This window comes from Megascapheus bottae, chromosome 10 (assembly GCF_031878675.1).
Source record: "Megascapheus bottae isolate mThoBot1 chromosome 10, mThoBot2.hap1, whole genome shotgun sequence".
NCBI lineage: Eukaryota > Metazoa > Chordata > Mammalia > Rodentia > Geomyidae > Megascapheus > Megascapheus bottae.
Window position 1 is genome coordinate 41,693,354 of NC_143518.1, and position 26,348 is coordinate 41,719,701.

The following is a 26,348-nucleotide window of genomic DNA, read 5'->3' on the forward strand; positions in this document are numbered from 1 at the left end:
GGGAGGGCGAGGAGGAGGAGGAAGAGGAGGAGGAAGGAGGCGGAGGGACGGGCCGGCCCGCGCGGGCGGAAGGGGGAGGAGAGCGGGGGCCGGAGAGCGAGGGGTGGAGAGCGCGGGGCCGAGCCAGAGCGGCGGGGCCCGGAGCTGGGACGGGGGACGGAGCGCGGCTCCCGGCACACTCAGCCCCGCGACGCCGCCACCGCCGCGTGAGTCGGGTTCCGGGCTCCCGGGCGGCGCGCGCGCCGGGGTGGGCGCGGAAACGCAGGGGTGGAGGCTAAGTTGTGGGGGGACGGAAGCCTCCCGCTGGGGCTGGGTGGGGAGGGCCGAGCTCTGGGTGGCAGACGGGGCGCGGGCTGGAGGAGGGGGTCGCGACCCCGAGGAAGGGCGCCGAGCCCACCGGAGCGCCCGGAAGGGGCCGCCGCCGGCCGTGGCGGGGCGGGGGGGCGGCTCTGCCGGGCCCGGGCTCATGGCGGCGGCCCGGGGCCGGAGGGCGGGCCGAGCGCCTGGCGGGAGCGGCCGGGCCCCTGAGCGCCGCCCGGGGGCTGCCTGGCCTGGCGCCTCGGCGTTCCGGGCCGCGCAGCCCCCGGCTCCGCGGAGCGCTGCGGGGCAACAGGTGGGGGCGGGGATGGGGGCGAGGGCCACCCCGGGCCGCGCGCGTGGAGAACCCGCCGAGCACTCGCGCACATCCCCGGCCTGGCAGCGCCCCGCGGGGTCGCCCGGGCAGAGGAGGCCCTGCCACCTTCTCTTCCTGTGCCCGTCGTGCCCACCCCGGGCCGAGGCCCGGGCGCCCATGTGCTTAACGGAAAACAGGAAGGAGTGGCCCTGAGCGCGTCCCGGCCCCCGAGGGGTTAGGGCTCCTCCAGACCGTTATGAGCAGTGCCCGGCTGGCTGGGGAGCAGCTGGCAAAACTGGCTCTCCGGGCCGCCCCTGCTCATTACTGGTCTCCAGGCCCCACGGGCCGCAGGTGTGTGACATTCGCCTTTCAGTTTGGAGGGGGTTTTTGTGCCCCAAGCCATGCGCCTGGCATCGGAGTGAGGCTCTTACCTGATTTGCCAGGTGCCAGCCTGTCAGAGAACTCATATCCGAGAAGGAAGACCCCCCCTCCTCCCGACAGTCACCCTTACCTTACACAGAGCAGAGGGCAGGGGAGGGGAGCTGAGGTGACTGGCTCTGATGGTGACAGGCTCTTAAGGACAAGGATCTATCTGCAGCCCTGACCTTTAGGACCTGCCCCTGACCACATAGTGACCAGGGAGAGAGAGGGAGGGATGTTTTGTTTCCTCTGGTACCTTTTTTTGTTGTTGTTGTTACTGGGGCCTCAGGCTAGAGTTTGCCTTGGAAGAGGGCCTCTTTCCTGTGCCCCGACTTCAGCCTTTGCCTGCTCCTAAGGGCTATCGTTTCAGGAGTATGGTGGGGTGGTTTTGATGGGCCATCCCAGATGAGCTGTGAGGACTACTGTACTCATCAACTCTCACCCCCGTTTTCCCCAGAATTCAACCCACATTTCTGGGCCTGTGCTGTTTCCTGGGCCAGTGACACCTCTTGTCGGCCCATGGCTTGCAGCCTTCTAGACTAGTTGACAGTCCGCTCCTGTGAACTCAAAAGTCAGGATTCCTTCCACTACTTCTGCTTTTTTTTTTTTTTTTTTTGCAGTTGCTTCTCCAGAAACTAAGAGACTAGGCTCTCTTGTTCTCTCTCTCTCCCTCTCTCCCTTTCTCTCCCTTTCTCTCCCTTTCTCTCCCTCTCTCTCCCTCTCTCCCTCTCTCCCTCTCTCCCTTCCTCTTTCTCCCCCTCTTTCCTCCTCTCTCCCTTTTGCTGACACTTTTAGATTTCCTTAATCCAAACTCAGCAGTCCATAGGACTGTTAGGGTAAACATGCTTTCTGAGCCTTCTGGGTCTACAAGTTCATTCATCCACCTGGACATAGAGGGGCTCAGAGAGGGCGCAGTCAAGGGTTGGGGCAAAGGTTAGGACTGGGCAGAGCCCTGCTCAAGTTCCTAGTAATCTAATGCTCATGAAATCCCTGCTTTATTGGGTCCTCTCCAGAGCTTGTGCCTCAAAGTAGCACTGTCTCAGGCAAGTGTGTGTGAGAAAGATGCAGGTACATGCCCCATTATCTGTGTGAGTGTGTAATAATGGAAAAGTATAGGTGTGGTGTTTTCGTTTGTTTTTTTTTTCCTATAAGGAAATTAATCTGCCCTGAGGACTGAGGAGTCTGGAAAATCAGGGTTATCTCCCTACCCTTGAGTTGGCATAACCTACTTTTGTTGTTGTTTTGTTCAGGTCTCTTGTTCATGGGATGCTTTGTTTGTTTGGTGTGCCAGTGCCAAGAAGACCCCTTGGCTGCCGGCTGTCCTAGGATGTGGGCTCCTCGGTTGTGTGGGGATGTGTTGTGCAGGTTGCATCCTTTCCCCTTCTGTGCCGTCAGCAGCCCTGACCCTGCTGACTCCTGTGCCATCTGCCTGTCCGCCGGGGCAGTACATCTCTGCTAATGGTGTTCCAGAATACCTGGGAGGGCTGTGGTCACTGAAAGCCTGAAACACAGGTGTGGGAGCAGGCCCTCATGAATCTCCACACATCCTGCGCTCTCATGCCTGCCTTGCACTTTCCTGCTTGCATAGGAAGAGGACAAGTGCCAGCTTGTCCAAGGCCTAAGAGAGGCGCACACTTCAGCTGCTTGCCTTTATCACTCACTGACACCTACTCTGTACATTAACTCCTCACATTCTAGTTGTAGAGTAAGTGTAAGAAAGATATTTTTCTGGGCCCCAGGAAGCCAGGGGAGAGGCACAAGCTATCTCTAGCCCTCCACCCCCCCACCTCCCTAGTCCCTATCCCTCAAAATGCCCCTGACCAGAGAAACATCCCTACCAATTTCCCTGTCAGTTTCTACCTACAGAATGGGATGGATGGATGGGATGCAAGGTCCAGGCTGCTCTCAGTTTAGGCTTCAGTGGAGGAAAAGATGGGACCCTAGAGATGTAGCAGTCAGATAAATTTCCCCACTCCAGTCAGGCTAAGCAAAAGAAAAAAATTGAGGGGTGCAAGTTACAATGTCCTTTCTCTGTTCAGTTTTCTACTTCGCCCTCTCCCCCATTTCTGTTGCTCTTTGTCAGTCCTGGGGCCTGAACTCAGCCTGGGTACTGACGTTGGACACTTTTTGCCCAAGGCTAGCCCTTTGCCATTTGAGCCACAGCACCACTTCCAGCTTTTTCTTAGTATGTGATACCAAGGAATCAAACCCAGGGCTTCATGCATGCTAACTGAGCTATGCTCCTGGCCCCCTGAGCCCTTTGGCTCAAGACTAGCACTCTAGGGGCTGGCAGGTTTGGCCTAGTGGTAGAGTGCTTGCCTAGCATACACGGAGACCCGGGCTCGATTCCTCGGTACCACATACATAGAAAAAGCCAGAAGTGGTGCTGTGGCTTAAGTGGTAGAGCACTAGCCTTGAGAAGGCCCAAGGACAGTGCTCAAGTCCAAGACTGGCAAAAAAAAAAAAAAAAAAAAAAGTCTAGCACTTTACCATTTGAACCACAGTGCCACTTCTGGCTGTTTCTGTTTATGTGATAGTGAGAGATTGAACCCAGGGCTTCATGCATGCTAGGCAAGCACTCTACCATTAAGCCATATCCCCAGCCCAAGTTTTCTACTTTTCTGTAGGAAGAATGTTTGCTGTGTGGGGAATTATATTTAATGTTATTCAGTTCAAAAAGCTTCCATCTCTTTAACTAATTAAATATTTATTCTGGCTAAGGTGGAGGGGAAGGAGTTGTGCCTTGGGTCCTGAGGCTTGGAATGTGTGAGAGAACTTGACATGGTGGGGGTGGGGGGAGGTGGAATTGAAGCTTCTTTATTGTCAAATGCTGACCTCTTGATTTCATCCAAGAGAGCAGTGACCAGGAGTGGGGACAAAAGGGTAAAGTCCTTGAGCTGGAATACTGACCCGTGACAGGCCGAGAGGGATTTCGCAAGGGCTTCTGTGGAGAGTGGGGTGGAGCTGGCTGAGGAGCTGATGGGAATGAGGACCAGCCCAGCTCAGCTGTGAGGAGTTGGCCTGCCTTCCGCGGTACCCATTGGCCTCTGCCACTCCATTCATGGTGGGAAAGCTCTGTGCACTCTTTCTTTCCCAGCTGAAAGAAAAATCACCTTTCTTTCTCAGCTTTAGACCAGTCTCAATGCTACCATCCCCCTTTCCTCTTGGGAGGAGAACAGGGGGTGAGGAGCCTGAACAAGACTGCCCTGTCTGCTCTGCCCCAGTCCCTCAACTGCCAGGGCGTGCGCGCCAGCCACCCAACTTCCCTGACTTTAGGGCTGTCTTACTGCATCTCTGAGTTCCAAGCGGCTACTGTCCCCCTGTGAGCCACAAACCATTCCCTTCCTAAGCTGGGTGTCTTAAGTGGTCATGCCTGCTCCAGGGTCCCTTTATCTTCTGTGGAGGGAAGGGGAGAAGTGCTAAGGCAACACAGCTCTCTTTTTGGTAGAGGTTGTGTTTATTTTTATTTATTTTTTGCCAGTCTTTTGGCTTGAGTTCAGGGCCTGAGCATTGTCCTTGGGCTTTTTCAAGGCTAGCACTCTACCACTTGAGCCACAGCACCACTTCTGGCTTTTTCTATGTATATGGGGTCCCGAAGAATCAAACCCAGGTCTTCGTGCATGCTAGGCAAGCACTCTTACCACTAGGCCAAATTCCCAGCCCCCTAGAGGGGTGTTTATGATGGGTCTTCCTGCAAACTATTTTATGTACTTTGTATGAAGAAGCCCCTGGGAAGTGGGGGAACTGAGAAGGGAGAGAGCAATAAAAGCGGTTCCTCTAGTTAAAATATAAAACTGGGCGCGGTGGCTCACATTTGTAATCCTAGCCACTCAGGAGGTCGAGATCTGTGGATCAATGTTCAAAGCCAGCCCAGGCACAAACGTACCTGAGAATTTTTTTTTTTTTTTTTTTTTTACTAGTCCTGGGGCTTGTACTCAGGGCCTGAGCACTGTCCTTGGGCTTTCTCAAGGCTAGAGCTCTACCGCTTGAGTAACAGCACCACTTCTGGTTTTTTTTTTTTTTTTTTGCCAGTCCTGGGCTTGAGCTCAGGGCCTGAGCACTGTCCTTGGATTTTCTCAAGGCTAGAGCTCTACCACTTGAGCCTCAGCACCACTTCTGGCTTTTTTCTATGTATGTGGTACCTAGGAATTGAACCCTGGTCTTCATGCATGCTAGGCAAGCACTTGAACCACTAGGCCAAACTCCCGGCCCACTTCTGGTTTTTTTTTCTATGTGGTACCAAGGAATTGAACCTGGGTCTTCGTGCATGCTAGGCAAGCACTCTACCACTAGGCCAAACTCCCAGCCCATGTACTTGAGACTCTTCAGTTAACCGCTAGAAAACCAGAAGTGGGGGAGTGGTAGCCTTGAAGAGTACAGGGACAATGGCCAGGCCTCGGGGTAGGGTAGTAGCCTTGCACTGAAGAGCTCTGGGACAGCGTCCAGGCTGAGTTCACGCCCCATGACCTACCCCCCCCCCCAAAAAAAAAAAATTACGTATACATGCATGTGGCAAAATCCCATGGTGATTTTTTTTTTTTTTACCAGTCTTGGGGCTTGAACTCAGGGCCTGGGCACTGTCCTTGGGCTTTTTCAAAGGTAACACTTGAGCTTTTTCTCTGTATGTGGTACCAGTTGAACCCAGGGCTTCATACATGCTAGGCAAGCACTGTACTCCTGGCCCATGATGAAACTTCCTGGTACAATTAATGCGTACTTACCAAAAGTGAAGTTGGGTGCTGGTGGCTCACACCTGTAATCCTAGCTACTCAGGAGACTGAGGTCTGAGGATCACAGTTCAAAGCTAGCCCAGGCATGGAAGTCTGTGAGACTCTTATCTCCATTTAGCCACCAGAAAATCAGAAGTGGTGCTCAAGTGGTTGAGTGGTAGCCTTGAGCTGAAGAACTCAGGGACAATAGCCAGGCCCAGAGTTCAAGTGATGAAAAAAAGAGGGAGAGGAAAGAAAGTTCCATTGAAAAGTTCAGCAGGAGGGGGCTGGGAGCTTGGCCTAGTGGTAGAGTGCTTGCCTAGCATGCACGAAGACACTGGTTCGGCTTGATTCCTCGGCACCACTTACATAGAACCTGAGACTTATCGCCAGTTAACCTCTAGAAAATGGGAAGTGGGGCTTGGCTCAAGGGTAGGGTGGTAGCCTTGAGCTGAAGAGCTCAGGGACAGTGCTTAGGCTGAGTTCAAGCGCCATGACCCACCAAAAACAAAACAAAATAAGCAATTTAGGAAAAGCTGGAGCTGGCACGATAATGTCACCTGTGGTCCCAGTACTGTGGTGGCTGAGGCTTGCAAGCCTGAGATCCATAGCAAGACAATCTTAGAAACTGAAAAAAGAAGGGGCTAGGACTATGGCCTAGTGACAGTGTGTTTTTCTAACATGCATGAGGCCCTGGGGTCAATTCCTTGGTACTACATAAACAAAAATAACATTTTCAAAAAAGTTTCATTCCATTGGATAGAAATGTTTTTGGCTTCTGCCTGTGTTCTCTTACCTTTAGCCTTCACTATGTAAAAAGAGGCTCATAGACGGGGTTCCCTAGCTCTTGTGTCAATTCTGTGTACTGATGTCTCCTGTCTCATGTTCACTCACTGTTCTTATGGTTTTCCTGAAGAACTTATTGTTGCCTTACATTGACCTCATTTTTCCTACAGATGTTCTGCTCTGTAGGTTGTAAGGAAGGGGAGAAAGCTTTTGCCCTAGTCCTCTGTTCTCAGCTTTTATCCTCCTGTTTATATGCATCTTAGATAGCAAGGATGATAGGTCTGTGTTACCACGCCCAGCTTTTGTTGGTTGAGATCGATAGGGTCTTGCCAACTTTTTGCCTAGGCTGGCCTCAAACCTTGATCTCCCGATACTTACCTCCTAAAGTCACTAGGATTAGAGGTATGAGCCACTGTACCAACTGCTAAGTTCCTTTTTAGCCAGAATTGGGGCTCTGTGCTTGCTTTCTACTATTTGAGCCACACTTGAGCTTGACTTTTTTTGTGGTTATTTTAAAGATGGAGACTTCTGGACTTTACTGCCCCCCTGGCTTTGAATAGCAGTAGTCCCAGATCTGAGCCTCTTGGGTAGTTGAGATTGCAGGTGTGTCACTGGCACCCAACCATCAAGGATCCTAAGACTTCTTTGATGGCAGTGTCATCTGAGGCTGTCCCAAACAGTAAATTTTGTCGTGAAATTGTAAAGGTGATATACAGAGGGGTTACATTTCCATAAGTCAGGTAATCAGTACATTCCTTTTTTTTTTTTTTTTTTTTTGCCAGTCCTGGGCTTGAGCTCAGGGCCTGAGCACTGTCCTTGGACTTTCTCAAGGCTAGAGCTCTACCAGTTGAGCCTCAGCACCACTTTCAGTTTGTTTTTTTTTTCCTATGTATGTGGCCTCCAGGAATCGAACCCTGGTCTTCGAGCATGCTAGCCAGGCACTCTACCACTAGGCCAAACTCCCGGCCTCAATACATTCCTTTTTAAAACATGCCACTCCCCTCTCATTTTCTTCCAATATAAACAGTAAATGTTAAAAGCTACTATACTACAGATGAGAAAATAGATTTGTTCCAAAGCCACATGGACAGGACCAGAATCAGGCAGCCTCTGCTCTTTTTCTTTTTTTTCTTTGTGTGTGTGTGTGTGCGCGCGCGCGCGTGTTTGTGCTGTTTTGGGGCTTAAACTCAATGCCTCATGGTCTTTTTCCGCTCAAAGCCGGTGTTCTACTATTTGAGCCACATTTCTGTTGCCTTTTTGCTGGTTAACTGGAGATAATGGTCTCACAATCTTAGTTTCCCAAATAGCTAGGATTTGGGTTTGAGCCACCAGTGCCTGGCAACCCCCTGGCATTTTTTTTTTTTTTTTTTTTTTTTTTTTGCCAGTCCTGGGCTTGAGCTCAGGGCCTGAGCACTGTTCTTGGGCTTTCCTCAAGGCTAGCACTCTACCACTTGAGCCACAGCATCTCTTCTTTTTCTATGTATATGGTACTGAGGAATCCACGCTTGCTAGGCAAGCACTCTACCACTAGGCGAAACTCCAGCCCCCCCCTCCCCCAGCACTTTTTGACATGATAAGAAAGCTTTTATTCTTCAAGCTCTTCTCCCACTGGTAACCCCTTTTGACATTTTCTCCTATTCCTCCTCACTTAGGATGCTCCGGACCTTGTATGATTACTTCTGGTGGGAACGGCTATGGCTGCCTGGGAACCTAACCTGGGCGGATCTCGAAGATCAAGATGGACGTGTCTATGCCAAAGCTTCAGACCTTTATGTGACACTACCCCTGGCCTTGCTCTTCCTCATCATTCGATACTTCTTTGAGCTGTGAGCATACCAGGCAACCCTCATATCTTCCTCAGTAGCCAGTCATAGTCTCTTGGACTTCATGTTTGCTGTAGTTCTGGCTCTTCAGGTCCCTGCCCACTGTCCCCCACCCCCAGGGCCCCATTGTCTTCCTGAGGCCCTTTCCCTTCAATGGTTATTTGTTCTTACCCTCCACCCGCCTGGCCAGTAGTGAACACAGGCTGCTTTGTCAGCTACAGTCAGCCCAGTAGTCCAGAAGAAAGTGGGTTGCCAGCAAACTGGGGAAACTGAGGCCCAGGGAATGAGTTATCTGAACTTGGAGTCCTTTCCTCTTCCTAGTTTAGGAGAGGGCTCCAAGAGAGCCAGACACGTCTCCATCATGTCCTTTCCCCAGTTATGTGGCTACACCGCTGGCTGCCCTCCTGAATGTAAAGGAGAAAACTCGGTTACGGGCGCCTCCCAACGCCACCTTGGAGCATTTTTACCTAACCAGCGGCAAGCAGCCGAAGCAGGTACAAGCTGCAGACTGTGCTCAGGCTCTGTGAGTTCCTGGATTCTGGTGTGAAGGCTAACTCTCGTGGGTGGAAGCCATCAGGAACCTCGGGTGGAAGTGGGAGAGGTTGGGGCATTGAGGGAGCTGTTTATTCTGAGCCAGAATGTAACGATTATTTCATCACACCCAGGCAGAAGTGGAGCTCTTGTCTCGGCAGAGTGGGCTTTCTGGTCGCCAGGTAGAACGCTGGTTCCGCCGTCGCCGCAATCAGGACCGGCCAAGTCTTCTCAAGAAGTTCCGAGAAGCCAGGTGTAGAAAGTTGGGGCAAATAAAATCTAGGGGCAGAGAGAGATGCTGTCTCTTGCTGGGAGGGGAAGATCCTGGCAGTTGGCAAGGGCAGGTGAATGGAGTCAGGCTGGGAGCACTTGGGAAGTGTTGGACACTGTACCACCCTCCCCACCTAGCCAGTTCTGCTTCTTCTTCTAGCTGGAGGTTCACGTTTTACTTGATCTCCTTCCTTGCTGGCATGGCTGTCATTGTGGATGTGAGTTGGGATAAGTGGGAAGAGGGAGTAGGGAGTTCATTCTCTGGCAGAGTGATTTGAGGTCATTCACACTTGGGTTGGTCTTTAATCTCTCATTGTCTTTCTGCAGAAACCCTGGTTCTATGATATGAGGAAAGTTTGGGAGGGATATCCCATGCAGGTATGAAATAGGAGCCTTTATAGGGTTGGCTAGGACATCCACACCCTTGTGAAAAGATAGTTTGAAAGCACAGTAGAGTAATTCAGTCATGGAAGTAAGAATGACCCCAGGAGCTAGAAGGGCTGGGCTTGGAGAGGTGATCCCCTGGGGACTCGTTGCTCTGGGGCTCACCTCTCTCTCCTCTCCCAGAGCATTATCCCTTCCCAGTATTGGTACTACATGATTGAGCTTTCCTTCTACTGGTCCCTCCTCTTCAGCGTTGCTTCTGATGTCAAGCGAAAGGTGGGTGAAGGGGTTGTGCTGTAAGTCCAACAGCCAAATGAGGCTCTGATTTCCTCTGGCTTCTGCTCTGGAAGGAGCTGGTGGGATCTGAGTGGAATGGAAGGTGGTGGGAGGTAGGAACAGTGGAAGGTGGGGAACAGGGAAATGTTCCCTGGAGCTGTAGTCTTTGCCACAGGATTTCAAGGAACAGATCATCCACCATGTGGCCACCATCATCCTCATCAGCTTCTCCTGGTTTGTCAATTACATCCGGGCGGGGACTCTTATCATGGCTCTCCATGATGCTTCTGACTACTTGCTGGAGGTTAGATTTCTTTAGACTGGTGGTGGCAGCCCCAGTGCATACTCCTCATTCCTGTTTTCTTTGGGGGTCATTGGGAAGGGGAGTGGCATTCCTGGGAGGGGGGGTTGTTTACAGAGCCAGTGTTGCTAACTGGGTGTACATGAGAGCATACATGGGAGAGTCAGGGACCCAGGATGATAGCTGAGGCCGTTTATGCAGTCAGCCAAGATGTTCAACTACGCGGGATGGAAAAATACCTGTAACAACATCTTCATCGTCTTTGCTGCTGTTTTCATCATCACTCGGCTAATCATCCTGCCCTTCTGGTGAGTAGGTGGCCAGGCTGTCCTGTGGTCAAGAATGCAGTCTTGCCTCTCATTTACTCAACGCCCGCCATCCCCCACTTTTTTCCCTCCTGCCCGTTTACAGTTCTGTGTCCTCCTTCAATCCTTAGGATGGTGTTCTGTACCGTGTTGTATCCGCTGGAGCTCTATCCTGCCTTCTTTGGCTATTACTTCTTCAATGCCATGATGGCAGTGCTACAGGCACTACACATCTTCTGGGCCTACCTCATCTTGCGAATGGCCCACAAATTCATAACTGGAAAGGTGAAGTTTCTGTTCCATTTTATAGGCCCTAATCGTTTCATTCCAGCAAACCCTTTTGAAACATGTGGGGCCCTGGGAGGGATGGCAGGAGCAACACCCCAGAAACTGAGAACATCACATCACGTAACCCTTCTTATCCCTCTTCCACAGCTGGTAGAAGATGAACGCAGTGACCGCGATGAGACAGAGAGCTCAGAGGGGGAGGAGGCTGCAGCTGGGGGAGGAACAAAAAGTCGGCCTCTAGCCAATGGCCACCCTATTCTCAATAACAACCATCGGAAGATTGACTGAACCATTGTTCAGAAACCAGCGGTTTCCCACAGTAATGCGCAAAGCCAAGGAACTAGCCAACTTTCCCTCAAGTAGGGTCACTTTAAGCTCTGGGGACTAAAGAAAAAGGGAGAGACTTCTCTGTGTCCTCCCTCTTCCTCTTGTCAGCCAGTTGCCTTTAAACCAAATTCTAACCAGCCAATTCCCAGATAGTGGTGGCTGGTTATATCCTTTGTTAGAGGGGGGGATGGTCTTATTTTCCTCTCTATTCTCCAAGTCATCTTTTGTAATTGCTCTGAGACTCCTTCTCAGCTCTGGAGGTAGAGGTTACAATTCACATTCCTTATTAAGAATTTCACCCTAGTTGTTTGCCTTTGACACCCTGCTCTCAAGTTAGGGTTGTGCCTTATTGTCTGTCCCATCTGTGGGCCTCATTCTGCCAAAGCTGGACCAAGGCTCACCTTTCTAAGCTCCCAACTTGGGCCAGAAACCAAAGCTGAGCTGACTTTGAACTTTTTCTCTCCTAAGGCACACATGAATTGACTGTGGGAGGGCATATGTAGCCCTTTCCCTTTCTTTAACCACAGGTCCAAAATCTTACCACCTCCTTTCTCTGACCTCTCTTCCCTTCCTCTTTGGACTAGCTGGTTTGGAGTAGAATGGCAACTAGTTCTAATTTTTATTTATTAAACATTTGGGGTTTCAGTTTCAAAGCCAGAACTACAGCTAGCACCTGGCACTTCAGCAGAGGGACCATTTCAGACCAAAATGTACTGTTAATGGTTTTTTTTTAATTAAAATATATTAAAGGTTAAATAAAATATGGTAACAAGCGTCAGACTGTTAGGAATTAAGAAAGGGGAGCAACTAAATAAACTAAAAGTCTTTCTTATGCCTTCCTTGCAGTTATGTAACATTTTCTTTTTAAAGTTTCACATGGCAAGTAAGAAAAAAATAGAGATAGAGAAAGTACAAGATTAATGACAGCTGCCCACTGGAAAGGATGGGGAAACAGATCTTTCACTTAAAGATTTAGAATTGGAGACAGAGGGAGAGAAAACAAATCACAATCTTACCACCTTGCCAAATCTTTCAAGAACCAGTACAAACCAGGGATAGGTAGATGCACAGACCCCATTTATGAGAATAGGGACACTGTACACAGAGATGGGAAGGATATCAGGCCCAGGCTAGAGTAGTAGTCCCTCTAAAAGTCAAGAAAGGGACTGTGCCTGCTAGCACCACAATGGAAGAGCTCTCCTGATCCAGACTCCCCTTTTCTATCTACTAGGAGCTGGGGAGTAGCTAGACCAGAGGCTGGCTTGGGTCAGAGTTCAACAGTCAGGAAGACCCAATTCCTGAGGAAAAGACAGTTCTGGATGTGAGGAAAAAGGCTGTCCTCTAAAGAAGACGGCCTCTGCATTCGATGGCTCCACAGCAGCAGAGCAGCTCTTTGCCTTCCACACTGCCCACCTCATAGTTATAGTCCCAAGTAAGTTCTGTCCCAGCTCGGATTCTCCTAGAGGGGAAAAAAAGGACAGGGTATGGTAAAAGTAGTAGATAACACAGGTACCTAGAGTGACAGAATATAGGGTTAGGGGTGGACCAGACAGGAGGAGCCCTTAGGATTTCAGTAGTTCTCACCCCTCCCCAAACAATCACTCTTCTGACACCCTCTTACTTGCTGGCAAAGAAGGCTACCCAGGGGAAGCGAAGATCATGGGTATCCACGAAGACATTCTGGACAAACAGGTTGGGACTGCAACTATGCTGTAAGTATAAGGATGGCATTGAATCAGAACCACAGAAATAGAATCTGGTTTTGTGGGGTGAGGGTTGGAAGAAAATGATATCTAACCCTTCCCATTACAGCAGAGATGTTTTGAAAGAAAGCTACCTCTTTTTGAAGTCAATTTATAAAAAGAGAAGGTGGAAGGTGGCTTTTACATAGTATGTTAAAAGTAGAAATTAGAGGACTGTGGGAAAACCCTAGTCTAGAATTGGGGAAGGAGATCTCACATTGAGGTAGCGGCCCAGGTTGCCTTCCAGCTTGGCATCAATGATGTAGCAAGACTCTTCACCATCATAGAATTGGCGTGTGTTCTTTCGAACAGGTGCACTCTCTCCCTTGTCCACAGAGGCCATGTTGGTTGACTTAATGGCAATCCCATGGGTTGATTTAAGAGCGAAGCCTCTGGTTGATTTAACGGCCACCTGGCGCTTTGTTGGACCTAGACAAGAAGATGAATGGGGTCAGTACCCATCCGAACTTGACATTCTGCTCTCCCACCCCCTTTGTCAGCAACTGGGGCTTGAACTCAGGATTTCAACAAGCTTACTAGTTACACATTCTGTTTGAGCCACACCTCTAGGAACCCTCCCTCCTTTTGAGCATGGTCTCACTAAGTAGCCTAGGTCAGCCTCAAACTCTTGGTCCTCTTTGCCTTGACTTTGAGTGCTGGGATTATAGCTTCACCATTTTTGTTCTACAAAATATACTTGAGAAATATTAATATAGTAGTGCTTCAGGCTAAAACTAAATGGCAGAGCTTTTTTTTTTTTTTGAGTTTGAATTCAACCTCTGAACAAAAAAAGCTCAGCAAGCTATTTCATTCACAACTGATGCACTCTTGCTTTCAGTTCTGACTCTTTGCTAGTTATCAGCTAAGATTCACAATTTTGTTTGTTTCAAGCCATGCTCTCAGCCTCAATGGTAGCTAGAATTATAAGTCTGAGGTGTCAGCTCTAAATGGCAGTGTGGTCTCTCTTTTTGGTCATTCCTGAGCTTTTGTGCTCAAGGCTAGTTAGTAGCACTCTAACACTAGAACTACAGTTCTACTTCTGGCTTTTTGTATTTGAGAGGAGTCTCATGACTTTGATGGCTATGCTGGCTTTGAACTATGATCATGGATCTCAGCTTCCCAAATTGCTAGGTATAAGCCAGTGGCACTTAGTAAATGGCTGTGTGTATGTGTGTGTGCCAGTCCTGGGGCTTGAACTTGGGGCCTGAACACTGTCCTTGGGCTTTCTCGGCTCCACCTATGAGCCACAGCACTTCCGCTTTTTTTCTATGTGGTACTAAGGAATTGAACCCAGGACTTAATGCATGCTAAGCGAGCACTCTACCACTAGGCCATGCTCCTAAATGGCTGTTTTTAAAAGCAGAATTAGATCTGCTGAACAAAGAACCTAGAGAAAAATTAGAGAAGGAAGAAACAGAGGAAGATTACTTTTTTTTTGCCAAGTCCTGGAGCTTGTACTCAGGGCCTGAGCACAGTCCTTGGGCTTTTTCCTCAAGTCTAACACATTCTGCCACCTGAGCCACAGCACCACTTCCAGCTTTTCTATGTATGTAGTACTGAGGAATCAGATCCTGGTCTTTGTGCATGGACAGGCAAGCATTCTACCAACAGGCCAAACTCCCAACCCAGAAGATTACTTGTTAAAAAACAGTTAAGGTTAGTTAGGGAGTCCACCCAGTGACGCCTTGAGTCCTAGAATCTTAAGTCTTTTCCCCCCACTTCTTGGCTTCCTTCAAAAATACTCTTGCTACTTTCCTCCTGTTTCTTCCTACCAATCCCTCAATTTTTCAAGACTACCAGACATGTTCTTCTTGTCCTCAAACTCTTCCCCTTCTGAGCCAGAGGAGATGGTTTGGATATCATCACTGTCAACTGCTGTGGTTGAAGTCTGCCCAGCAGTGGGCTTTCGGCTGGCACCACTTTCCTCCTCACTTTCTGTGCTACTGGACAGTGTCAGGACATCCTGGGAAAACAAGAATGAGAAAGAAAGAAAAAGTGAGAAACTTTTTGTGTGTATGTGCCAGTCCTGGGTTTGGGCTCAGAGCCTGAACCCTGTCCTTGAGCTTTCTCTACCACAAGAGCCACAGTACCACTTCTGGCTTTTGCTATGAAGGAATTGAACCTGAGTCTTCATGCATGCTAGGCAAGCACTCTATCACTAGGCCAAACTCCTGGCCTGTAAGCTGGAAGTCTTTTTAAGGTCTGCTCTGTAAAAGCTGAGGCTGTAGTAAGATTAGAGGTGGGACAAAAGAGTAAGGTAGAAAGCTTAGGCCCAGGAAGCCAGGAAAGACCTCACAATAATTCCACTCGAGTTGTTATGCTAAGATCCATCCAAGTTTTTTCACTTACACTCTGGATAAAACACTCAAAAAAGTCACTTACATCAGGATTGGCGTGGGCAGAGGCCAGGAGTCGCCGACTCTGATGCATATTGGTCTTACTAGATGGACGGCGAAGTCCTTCAGACTTCACATGAGGATTATAACCAAAATTCCGAGAACTTTCAGGAACTCTGATGGGAGGGAAAGAAATGAAAGGTTCAGATCACTGATTTGAGAAGGCACACTTGGAAACAAGTCAAAATGACAAATACTTACCCTGGCACCTTGCTTCGATCATCAGGGTCCTAGAAAAAAAGTGAAAAGTTAAAAAGGTAACAAATTCAGTAATTAAACTTCATTTCAAGTAGTTTTCAGAAACATCAAAGATGCACTGTCTAAACTAGGGTGAAATCAACCAGCAATTTGACAGCTATGATCATATTTATCAGCATTGTTTTTTTTTTTTTTTGGAGGAGGGTCATGGGGCTTGAACTCTGGGTCTGGGTGCTGTCCCTGAGCTCTTCAGCTCAAGGCTACCCTACCCTTGAGCCAAGCCCCACTTCCCATTTTCTAGAGGTTAATGGAGATAAAGAGTCTCAGGTCCTTTTGTGCCCAGGCTGGCTTTGAACCTTGATCCTCAGATCTCAGCTCCTGAGTAGCTAGGATTATAGGCGTGAGCCACTGTGCCCTGCTTAGCAGAGTTCTTTAACCCTTTTCCTATGATGGGACATAATGCTCACAGGAAAACACTATGACCAAAGTCTAATTACCACTAGGCTAAACTGGCCTGAGTCTCTTGAGTGCTTGCCTAGCATGCACGAAGGCCCTGGTTCGATTCCTTGGTACCATATACATAGAAAAGCCAGAAGTGGTATTATAGCTCAAGTGGTAGAGTTTTAGCCCAAGGACAGTGCTCAGGCCCTGAGTTCAAGCCCCGGGACTGACACACAGAGTCAGAAAATTTTCATCAACTGCAATGCATTAACTTTCAGTGTGATAAATTTGAAATCAGCTCATTTTCTTTTTTAGAACTAGATATCCATAACAAGCTTCCTCCCTTGCTTTGCTGGGTACCTGTGTCTCATACCTGTAACCCTAGCTACTCAAGATGTAGAGATCTGGGGATGTGGTTTAAAGCCTGAATAGTCTGTAAGACTCTTATCTGCAAATAATACCCAGAAAATTGGAAATGACAATTGAATCAAAAGTGGTAGAGTGCTAGCCTTGAGGACAAAAGCTCAAGGATAGTAGTTCTCAGGCTCTCAGTTCAAGCCACAAATAAAATTAACAAAAAAACTCCCTGACTTTAAAATAACCTATTTCTACTTATTTATTTTGGTCATTCCTGAAGTGGCCAACTTCCCTTCCCCCAAAGGAAAACAAATGTATGTAAATCATTTTGGAATAAATCAAGGCACTCTCTCTCAGGAAGTAATTTTGAGTTAATTCTTTGTTGGTGGTACTAGGGTTTTAACTCAGCCTGGTGCTTATAAGGCAGATGCTCCACCACCTGAGCTACTCCTAGCTCTTTTTGCCTTATTTTCTAAATAGGGTCCTTCATTTAGGCCCTGGCTAGCCTGAATTATGATCCTCCTGCGCTTAGCCTCTCATAGTGTGCTCTATAGTGCCCTGCTAATTTGGTTCTTTAAACAAATGCTAGGAATACACTAGGTTGAGAGGGCAGATAACCAGGTTGTCATCAAAAAAATATGTAAATAATCTAAAAGCAGACGCATTACACAAAAGTAAAAGCCACTGTTCTCCTGACAGTTGGGCACTGGTGGCTCACATGTGTAATCCCAGCTTCTCAGCAAAATGAACCAAAATGACAAAACTCACCCCCAAAAGAGCCACTGATCTCAGCTTTCAGGGACCTACCTCTTTTTTGGCCTGCTTCATGTCTCCTTCATCCTTCATGCCCAGTACTGAAGTAGAGACCTTTTCAGCCTCCCCTTGGCCTCCTCCATTCCGAGTCTCCCCAGCTTCACTAGTCTTGAAGGATGAACGGCTATCAGAGTCAGCAAAACCACCTTCACTGACACTATTGCAGCTCAACCATGAGGCCACCTTATTCTTGGGTGTCTCTTCAGAGGAAGGTGGATTGCAGCCCCCTACAGAGACTGAAGGAGGGACAGGAGTATGTGGAGGCCCAAGGTCTGGGGGACGTGACTCCTTGGAAGCTGTTTCCGTGGGTCCGTTCTCCTTTTGGCCTCGGGTCTGCCTCCGGGTAGCATAGCTACGCCACACCGAGCTGGTGCTAAAGTCCTCATCCTTACAGAAGTTATCATCTGAGCTATCATCATTGGACTCTTCAGGGTCCTCTGTCCCACTGTTTCCATCTTCCTGATCTTTCATGTCAACACCACTGCTGTCAGAGGAACAGGGTACATCGCTTTCATATCCTTCCTTGAAGTTCTCTACACTCTCAATATGGTCCAGATTTGCAAAGTACTCATCACCCATCTCCAAGCCTTCTTTGTCTGCAAAGTCATCTGTCAGGATTTTTCCTGAGAATTAAAAGAAAAGAATGTTAAGTCTTTTAGGGTTATGGGCATCATTTTTAGGAGTACCCTGTCCTGTAGCACACAGTCAAAATTTTTTTCTGAGTGTCTAGCATGAAAATATGGTTTTAAATGTTGCTCTTTTGCTTCCCCTTTCCCCCACTTTTTTTTTTTTTTTTTGCCAGTCCTGGGCTTGAACTCAGGGCCTGGGCACTGTCCTTGGACACATTTTGCTCAAGGCTAGCACTCTGCCACTTGAGCCACAGTGCCGCTTCTGGCTCTTACTGAGTATGTGGTACTGAGGAATCGAACCTAAGGCTTCGTGCATGCTAGGCGAACACTCTACCACAAGGCTATGTGCCCAGCCATTGCCTTCACATTTCTTCATTACTTTAAACAACAGATCTCTCTGGGTGAAGTGATACAGAAGAAAACGATATGAGGGGGTTTAAATCATATCTCTCCTGTGAAATATCAGTGTCTGAAATCTTTTCATTTTTGTCTTTATAAGCTACTTTTGTTCCTCTCTGGCCCTTTCAGACAGGAAAACCATTCCTTTATAGAAAGAATCTGCATATTCTTGTACCTGTATTTTTTCTTGGTTTTGAGACTGGATCCAGGGTCACATACATGTTAAACATCTACTCTACTGAGCCACATCTGCAACCCTGAAGTGGTTTTTTGTTGTTTTCTTGAAGCAGTCATGTATGTAGCCCACACTGGCCCAAAACTCAAAAGGTTGCTTAGGTAGGCACTGGTGGCTCACCTGGAATGCTAGCTACGCAGGAGGTAAGATTTGAGATTGCAATTTGCAGTCAGCCTGGGCGGTAAGTCTGTGAAATGTGAGACTCTTACCTTCTATAAACACTTAAAAGCCAGAAGTGGAGGCGTGGCTCAAATGGTTGAGCACTTGCCTTGAGCAAAACAGCTAAGGGACAGTGCTCAGGCCCTGAGTTCAAGTCTAAGGACTGACACTAAGTTCACCTGTTGTAGCCTTCCCTATGCTAGGAATACAGATATGAACCATGATGTCTGGCTAGTACGTTATTCTGCTCAATTTGTCTCTGTATCAATATCCTGTCATGTCATAAGCCCAAGAAGTGACCTTGGTATTTTGTCACCAACCTGCATAAATACAGACAAAAGATCCTCTGGCAATGTCATCCAAGCAGCGGATACCCCAGCCCTTGTTCTGTGTCTTAAACAGCTGTAGCCGAACCTGTAATCCATGTTGTACCAACCGATTTGTGCACATGTTTGGGTCACATTTGCAGCGTTTGTTACACTCATAAACCCTAGGAGGAGGATAGAGTCAAATCAATGAAGCAAACACATTACTAGGGCACTAAAATCCCCCCAAAAAATGTGTCCTGTATAGATTACAAAATGCTGGGTTCTAGTGGCTTACGCCTGTTATCCTAGCTACTCAGGAGGCTGAGCTCTGAAGACTGCAGTTCAAAACCAGCCCAGGCAGCAAAGTCCATGAGACTCTTATTTCCAATTAACCACCAGAAAACCAGAAGTGGTGCTATGACTCAACATGGTAGAGCTGAAGAGCTCAAGGACAGTACCTAGTTCAAGCCCCACAAACAACAACAAAAAATTAAGGCATTAACCTAAGTCACTTATGAAATTGTCTATCTTCTGAATTATTTGACAATAGTTCCCATGGGAGCAATTAAAAGGGGGAAAAATGGTTTATAAAGATAGTTATAAGCCAGGCACGGTGGCTCAAGATGGGCTGTGGCTCAAGGGTAGGGCAGGAGCCTTGACCTGAAGAGCCCAGGGATAATGCTGAGGCTCAGAGTTCAGGCCCCAGGCTCCCCCAAAAAAGAGGTAGTTATAGCTGGGTGCTGGTAGCTCATGTCTGTAATCCTAGCTACTCAGGAAGCTGAGATCTGAGGATTAGTTTGATGCTCACCCAGGCAGAAAAGTCTATGAGACTCTTACCTCCAATTAACCACCAGAAAACTAGAAGTAGGATTGTGGTTCAAAGTAGTAGTGCACTAGCACTGAGTGAAAAATCTCAGAGATAGCACCATGATGGACATCCCCCCTCCCCACAAAAATTATAGTGATACAGTGAAGCAAATGATGTGAATATATATACACTACAGAAATATCTAAAGTATAAAGATCATATCAATTTATAAAAGTATATATAAGCTGAGCCCAGTGGCCCACGCCTATAAATCCTACTCAGGAGGCTGAGATCTGAAAATCATAGTTCGAAGCTAGCCCTGGCATTAAAATATCCCTGAGATTCTTATCTCCAATTACCCTCTAGAAAATGGGAAGTGGAGCTTGGCCGAAGGGTAGGGCGGTAGCCTTGAGCTGAAGAGCACAGGGACAGTGCACAGGTGGAGTTCAAGCCCCATGACCCATAAAAATAAACTATAAAGTTAACTGTAACCAGGTTCTAATAAATAGCATTATTAAAGCAAGGTAACAGTTGTGTTTGCTTTTTTTTGGTGGGTCATGGGGTTGAACATGGCCTGGGTGTTGTCCCTGGGATTTTCAGTTCAAGGCTACTGCCCTACCCTGGAGCCAAGCCCCACTTCTCATATTCTAGGGGTAAATTAGAGCTACGAGTCTGGGGGCGGGGCGGGGGAGGCCCTTTTGAGCCCTGCTGGCTTTGAACCTCATCCTCAGATCTCAGCCTCCTGAGTATCTAGGATTACAGGCATGAGCCACCCCACCTGGCTAGCAAGGTAATAGTTTTAATGAAGAAATAATTTAATACTGTTCTATTTGCTTTGTTCAGTATTAGGATTTAACTTTTTTTTTTGGGGGGGGGTCGGTACTGGGACTTGAACTCTGGGCCTGGGCATTGTCCCTGAGCTCTTGAGCTCAAGACTACTGCCCTACCCCTTGAGCCACAGTGCCACTTTATGTTTTCTGGTGGTTAACTGGAGGTAAAAAGTCTCACAGAGACTCTAGTCTCTGTGACTTTAGTCTACAGGTGTGAGCTACCATGTAGGATTTTACTTCTTATCATGTTACGTAAATTTAATGGAAGCATTTGCTTTTGGAAAGGTTATAGTACCATTAGTTGGTAGATGACATATCCATCTGGATAAAGGATAAGCAGTAGCTTCTACTTACTGCAAATACACTTTGAAATTGGACAGTTAGCTCATGCCTATAAATAATCAGACTAATGGGAGGCTTAGAATAGGAGGCTCATGGTTCAAGGTCAGCCCAGGCAAAAAAGTTTATGAGACCCAGAATGTAGTAAGTGCCTATAATTCCAGCTCTGACAGGAAGTAAAATAGGTGGATTGTATCCAGTTATAGACCTGGGATATAAAATGAGACCCTATCTGAAAACAATTAGCAGAAACAGGACTAGAGTCCTTGGCTCAGTAGTAAGAACATCTGCTTAGCAAGCCCAAGTTCAAATACCAGTATTGCCCCCTTAAAATATACTTGTATGTATATTTTCATATAGATACACATATACTGTTTGGCATTATGTAAATGTCATATGCTTAACACAAATTAGTTATACTCTATTCTCAGAGATGCCTTCAACAGCTTTTTGTGTGTGTGTGCCTGGCTCCTCATCTTTTAACTTTTTTTTGGTAGGTCATGGAGCTTGAACTCCGGGCCCGGTCACTATCCCTGAGCTCTTCAGCTCAAGGCTTCTGCTCTACCACTTGATTCACAGCTGTACTTTCCATTTTCTTTTCTGGTGTTTATCTGGAGGTAAGAGCCTCATGGAGATTTTTTCATGCCCAGGCTGGCCTTGAATTGAGTTCCTTAAGATGTAGCTAGGATTACATGTGTAAGCCCTTGGTGCCGGGCTCCATTTTTTTTTTTTTTTTACCAATCCTGTGGCTTGGACTCAGGGCCTAGGCACTGTTCTTGAGCTTTCTCCAGGCTACTGCTCTTACCACTTGAACCTCAGCACTACACTACTTCCAGATTTTTCTCTGTGTGTGGTACTGAGAAATCAAACCCAGGGCTTCATGTATGTTAGGCAAACATTCTACCATTAGGCCACACTCCCAGCCTTTTTTTTTTTTTTGAGTCAGTCCTAGGCCTTGAGTTCAGTTCAGGGCCTCAGCTCTATCTTTTGGGCTTTCTCAAGGCTAGAGCTCTACCACTTGAGCCACAGCACCATTTCTGTTTTTTTCTATGTATATGTGGTACCAAGGAATCAAACCTGAGTCTTCGTGCATGCTAGGCAAGCATTCTACCACTAGGCCAAACTCCCAGCCCCCCTTTTTTAACTTTAGAAAGGCCTACTGAGGAAGTGGCCCTATGGCTCAACGTAGCAGAGCACTAACCTTGAGCTGAAGAGCTCGGGGACAGCGCCCAGGCCCAGAGTTCAAGCTGTCCAAAAAAAGAAATAGGTCTGAGACCAGCCTCTGACAAAGACCCAATCTGAAAAATAAAAGGAGCAAAAAGGGCAAGGAGCATGGCTCAGGGGACAGGGTTCTTGCCTAGGGATTGCAAGACCCTGGGTTAAAATCTCAGTATCAACCCACCCGACACCCCCGACAAAAGGCATGATCATAAAAAAGGAAAACTGTTACTTAATTGATTTTTTTTTTTGGTCATGGGGCTTGAACTCTGGCCTGGGCATTGTCCCTGAGCTCTTTACCTCAAGGCTACTGCCCTACCCTTGAGCCACAGCCCAACTTCCCATCCTGGGCATTGAGCTCAGGGCCTGGGCACTGTCCTTGAGCTTTCTCAAGTATTTTGGCTTTGTATTGCCCAAGCTGGCTTTGAGCCACGAACCTCAGATCTCAACCTCCTGGTAGCTAGGATTATAGGCATGAACTACCGTGCCTGGCTTTAATTGCATTCTTGTATTACATTTACTTACCAGTTACATGTTCATTGTAAGTAAAATTCGGAACCTGCTAATACTTTGACTTAATGATACTGGTTGGTAGCTGTATGAATGTATATTAATACACCTTTTTTGGCGGGGTGGTACCAGTTTTGGGGCTTAAACTCAAGGCCTGGATGCTATCCCTGAGCCCCTTTGATCAGGGTAAGCTTTCTAACACTTTAGCCACAGCTTTCCTTTCTGCTTTTCGTGGAGATTGAGTCTCACAGGTTTTTCTGCCTGGGCTGGCTTTGAACTAATCCTTAGGTATCAGACTACTGAGTAGCTAGGATTACTAGCTAGTATGAGCCACCAGCACACAGTTTATTACACCTTGAGTCTTTAAAATGCTTTATAGATGGGCCGGGAGTTTGGAGTGCTTGCCTCATATGCAGGAAGCCCTGGGTTAGATTCCTCGGTACCACATACAGAAAAAGTCTGAAATGATGCTGTGGCTCAAGTGGTAGAGTGCTAGCCTTGAACAAAAGAAGCTCAAGGACAGTGTCCAGGCCCTGAGATCAAGTTCCTGGACTGGCAAAAAAATAAAATGTTTTATGCTTGCTCAGTGGGAAAGCACTTGCCTAGAGAGTGCTGGGTTCAATCCCCAGCACCAAAGAAGAGAAAAAAACACCAGTTAAAATATTTTATATAGAGAGGAGGTAATAAGGGGGGCATGGAAGAAAGGTTTAACCCAGATCCTTGCACATACGTAGGTAATAATCTACCATTGACCTCCATTTCCAGTCCTATTAAAAAAATTGATTTTTGGGGCCTGGAGTTTGGCCTAGTAGTAGAGTGCTTGCCTTGCATGCACAAAGACCAGGGTTGGTTTATTTCCTTAGTACCACATACATAGGGAAGCCAGAAGTGGTGCTGTGGCTCAAGTGGCAGAGTAGCAGCCTTGAGGAAAACCAAGGACAGTGCTCAGGCATCGAGTGCAGCCCCAGGACTAAATAAATAAATAAGATTTTTTGAGATAGGATCTCACATATCTTGGCCTAGACCTCACTATGTAGTCCATGCAAGCATTGAACTTAATATCCTGCTCTCTTAGCCTCCTAATTATGTGCCACCATGCCAGGCTCGCTCTCTGTCTCTCTCTCTCTCTCTGTCTGTCTCTGTCTGTCTGTCTGTCTGTCTGTCTCTCTCTCTCTCTCTATATATATATCCCCGCCCCTCCCCCCCCCGCCCCTGCCAATGGGTCCTGGGAGTTTGAATTGGTCCTAGGCACTGTCCCTGAGCTCTTCAGCTCAAGGCTACTATCTACCCCTGGGCCTGGGGGTTCTCCTTGAGCTCTTCAGCTCAAGGCTATAGCCTTACTACTCCTAGAGTCAAGCCCCAGTTCCCATTTTCTAGAGTTGAGTCTCAGGTTCTTTTGTGCCCAGGCTGGCTTTGAACCTGGATCCTCAGATCCCAGCCTCCTGAGTAGCTAGGATTACACGCATGAACTACCGCAGCAGGGATGGCTAAATTATTTTTGGGTAACCACAAATAATATTACTTCCCTGCTAAACTGGTTAGCTTCCCACTGCATTTGAAATTTAATCTAGCCCTTAACTTTGGGTTATGAAACACTATACTATCAGGATCTTTATCTTTTCCTCCAGAGTTTTTCCAGTTATGCTTAACTTAATTTACTTCCTGTTTTACAGGCTGCCCCAGGGGCCTTTGTACATATAGTACCTTCTGGGCACCTACAGTGTTCTTTGTTATCTTCTTTCTCTTGGAGCTAGTGACTGTCTAAAGCCAAGCGCTATTGGTTCACACTTATAATCCTAAATACTCAGAAGGCTGAAATACCAGAACCAGTTCAAAGTCAGGGGAAACAAGAACATTTTGAGACCCTTATCTCTAATAAACTACTCAGAAAAAGCCCAGAGGTGGTCCAGTGGTTTAAGTGGTGGAGTGCTAGCTTGGGGCCTTTGGACACACTGTACCTTCTTGGCATCCTACAGTGTTCTTTATCTTCTTTCTCTTCCAGCTAGACATTGTCCAAAGCCAAGCACTGGTTCACCTTTAATTCTGGCTACTCAGAAGGCTGAGATACTAGGACCAGTTCAAAGTCAGGTGAGGCAAGAACATTTTGAGACCCTAATCTCCAATAAACTACTCAGAAAAAGACGGAGGTGGTTTAAGTGGTAGAGTGCTAGCCTTGAGCAAAAACCAGCTTAGGGACAGTACCCAGACCCAGAATTCAAGCCCTAGGACTAGAAAAATAAATTAAAAATAGGTCTAGGAGTATGATCTAGTGGTAGAGTGCCTGTTTAGCATACACGAATCACTGAATTTGATTTCTCAGTACTACATACACAGAAAAAGCCAGAAGTGGTAGTGTAGTTCAAGTGGCAAAGACAGTGCCCAGGCTCTGAGTTCAAGCACCAGGACTCGCAAAAAGAATAAGAAAAAATAGGGATGGGAGTTTGGCCTAGTGTTAAGAGTGCTTGCCTAGCATGCACGAAGACCCAGGTTCGATTCTTCAGTGCCACATACATAGAAAAAGCTGGAAGTGGTGCTGTGGCTCAAGTGGTAGAGCTCTAGCCCTGAGGAAAGCCCAAGGACAGCGCTCAGGCCCTGAGCTCAAGCCCAGGACTGGCAAAAAAAAAAAAGAAAAAGGAAAAAAGAAACAAGGTGCTGAGCAAGGTGGCTCATATGAGGCCTGTAATCCTAGCTACTCAGGAAGTTAAGATCTGAAGATTGCTGTTCAAAGCCAGCCCAGGCACTAAAGATCTTGAGATTTTTTTTTTTGCCCTGGGCTTGGGCTCAGGGCTTGAGCACTGTCCTTGGGCTTTCTCAAGGCTAGAGCTCTACCATTTGAGCCTCAGCACCACTTCCGGCTTTTTGCTATGTATGTGGGGTACCGAGGAATTGAACCTGGGTCTTCGTGCATGCTAGGCAAGCGCTCTACCACTAGGCCAAACTCCCGGCCCCTAGATCTTGAGATTCTTATCTCCAATTAATCTAGCTGGAAGTGGAGCTGTGGCTCAAGGGGTAGGGTAGGAACCTTGAGCTGAAGAGCTGAGGGACACTACCCAGGCCCAGAGTTCAAGTCCCAAGACCCACACACAGAAAAAAAAAATAATAATAAAATAAAATAAACAAGGGTTGGAGATGTGGCCCAGAGGTAAAGTGCCTGTCCAGCAAGAACAAGGCTCTTAGTGCAATCCCTAGTACCACTAAAAAGTAGCAACAATAAAGAAAAAAAATAAATAAGACTATCTAAAACTGAAAGTTGGTGGCTCATGCCTGTAATCCTAGCTACTCAGAAGGTATCACAGTTCGAACTCAGCCTAGGCAGGAAAGCCTGCAAGATTCATCTCCAGTTAATCACCATTAAATCAGAAGTAGAGCTGGGATTCAAAGTAGGAGGGCACTAACCTTGAACAGAAATGCTTAGGGACAGCACTCAGGCACAAAGTTCAAGGCCCACAACTGACCCCTCCCCCCCCCCAAAAAAAACTGTCCATGTCATATAGGACTCCAGGCATTCACACAGAGTAAGACCAAAGAATAGTCTTAGAGGAGGAACACCAAGATGGAATGCCTCTGGGCCCCGATCATATAAAATGATATTTAATTACATGATTCCAGGAAATGGAAACAAAACAAAGACTGTCCATGTCAATCTAAAAGTAGACTTTTCTTTTTTTTTGGTCAGTTGTGGGACTTATTTGGGCCTGGGTGCTATCCCTGAGCTCTTCAGCTCAAGGCTAGTTTTTTACCACTTGAGCCACAATGCTACTTCCAGTTTTCAGTGGTTAATTAGTCTCTGGGAAGCCAGGAACTGTGGCTCACACCTGTAATCCTAGCTACACTGTAGGCTGAGATCTGAGGATCATGGTTCAAAGCCAGCTGACCACTATATAATGAGAGACTCTTATCTCCAATTAACCATTAGTAAAATGGAAGTAGCCC

At 47.4% G+C, this 26,348-nt stretch overlaps 2 protein-coding genes across 4 annotated transcripts in view; one reads left to right on the forward strand and one right to left on the reverse strand.

Moving 5' to 3' along the window:
• Positions 1-96: 96 nt before the first annotated feature.
• On the forward strand, positions 97-11,865 carry Cers2 (ceramide synthase 2). 2 transcript variants are annotated; one of them, XM_090341063.1, is made up of 11 exons: positions 97-206; positions 8,181-8,354; positions 8,728-8,845; positions 9,017-9,135; positions 9,313-9,370; positions 9,480-9,530; positions 9,720-9,812; positions 9,988-10,116; positions 10,315-10,421; positions 10,550-10,703; positions 10,854-11,865. In XM_090341063.1, exons 2-11 carry the CDS (start codon positions 8,182-8,184, stop codon positions 10,992-10,994), a joined length of 1,143 nt encoding a protein of 380 aa, XP_090197189.1. In that variant the 5' UTR covers positions 97-206; position 8,181; the 3' UTR covers positions 10,995-11,865. The 2 variants fall into 2 exon arrangements, with proteins under 2 accessions (XP_090197189.1, XP_090197188.1); XM_090341062.1 differs by lacking the exon at positions 97-206 and adding an exon at positions 862-964.
• The window catches only part of Setdb1 (SET domain bifurcated histone lysine methyltransferase 1), a 38,265-nt gene continuing 23,781 nt past the window's right edge, over positions 11,865-26,348 (reverse strand). For both annotated transcript variants that reach the window (XM_090341061.1, XM_090341060.1), the window contains exons 16-23: positions 18,723-18,892; positions 16,975-17,603; positions 15,373-15,401; positions 15,158-15,287; positions 14,573-14,738; positions 12,993-13,204; positions 12,655-12,743; positions 11,865-12,492 (exon numbers count right to left, since the gene is read on the reverse strand). In XM_090341061.1, coding sequence (XP_090197187.1) covers positions 12,375-12,492; positions 12,655-12,743; positions 12,993-13,204; positions 14,573-14,738; positions 15,158-15,287; positions 15,373-15,401; positions 16,975-17,603; positions 18,723-18,892 — 1,543 coding nt within the window. In that variant the 3' untranslated portion in view covers positions 11,865-12,374. The remainder of the gene's footprint in view (positions 12,493-12,654; positions 12,744-12,992; positions 13,205-14,572; positions 14,739-15,157; positions 15,288-15,372; positions 15,402-16,974; positions 17,604-18,722; positions 18,893-26,348) is intronic.

Coding starts and splice junctions, on each gene's coding strand:
- Cers2 (XM_090341062.1), top strand. CDS start 870: ATGAGCAGTGCCCGGCTGGCTGGGGAGCAGCTGGCAAAACTGGCTCTC. Junction 8,846..9,016: donor GCGGCAAGCAGCCGAAGCAG/GTACAAGCTGCA, acceptor CATCACACCCAG/GCAGAAGTGGAGCTCTTGTC. Junction 9,813..9,987: donor CTTCTGATGTCAAGCGAAAG/GTGGGTGAAGGG, acceptor TCTTTGCCACAG/GATTTCAAGGAACAGATCAT.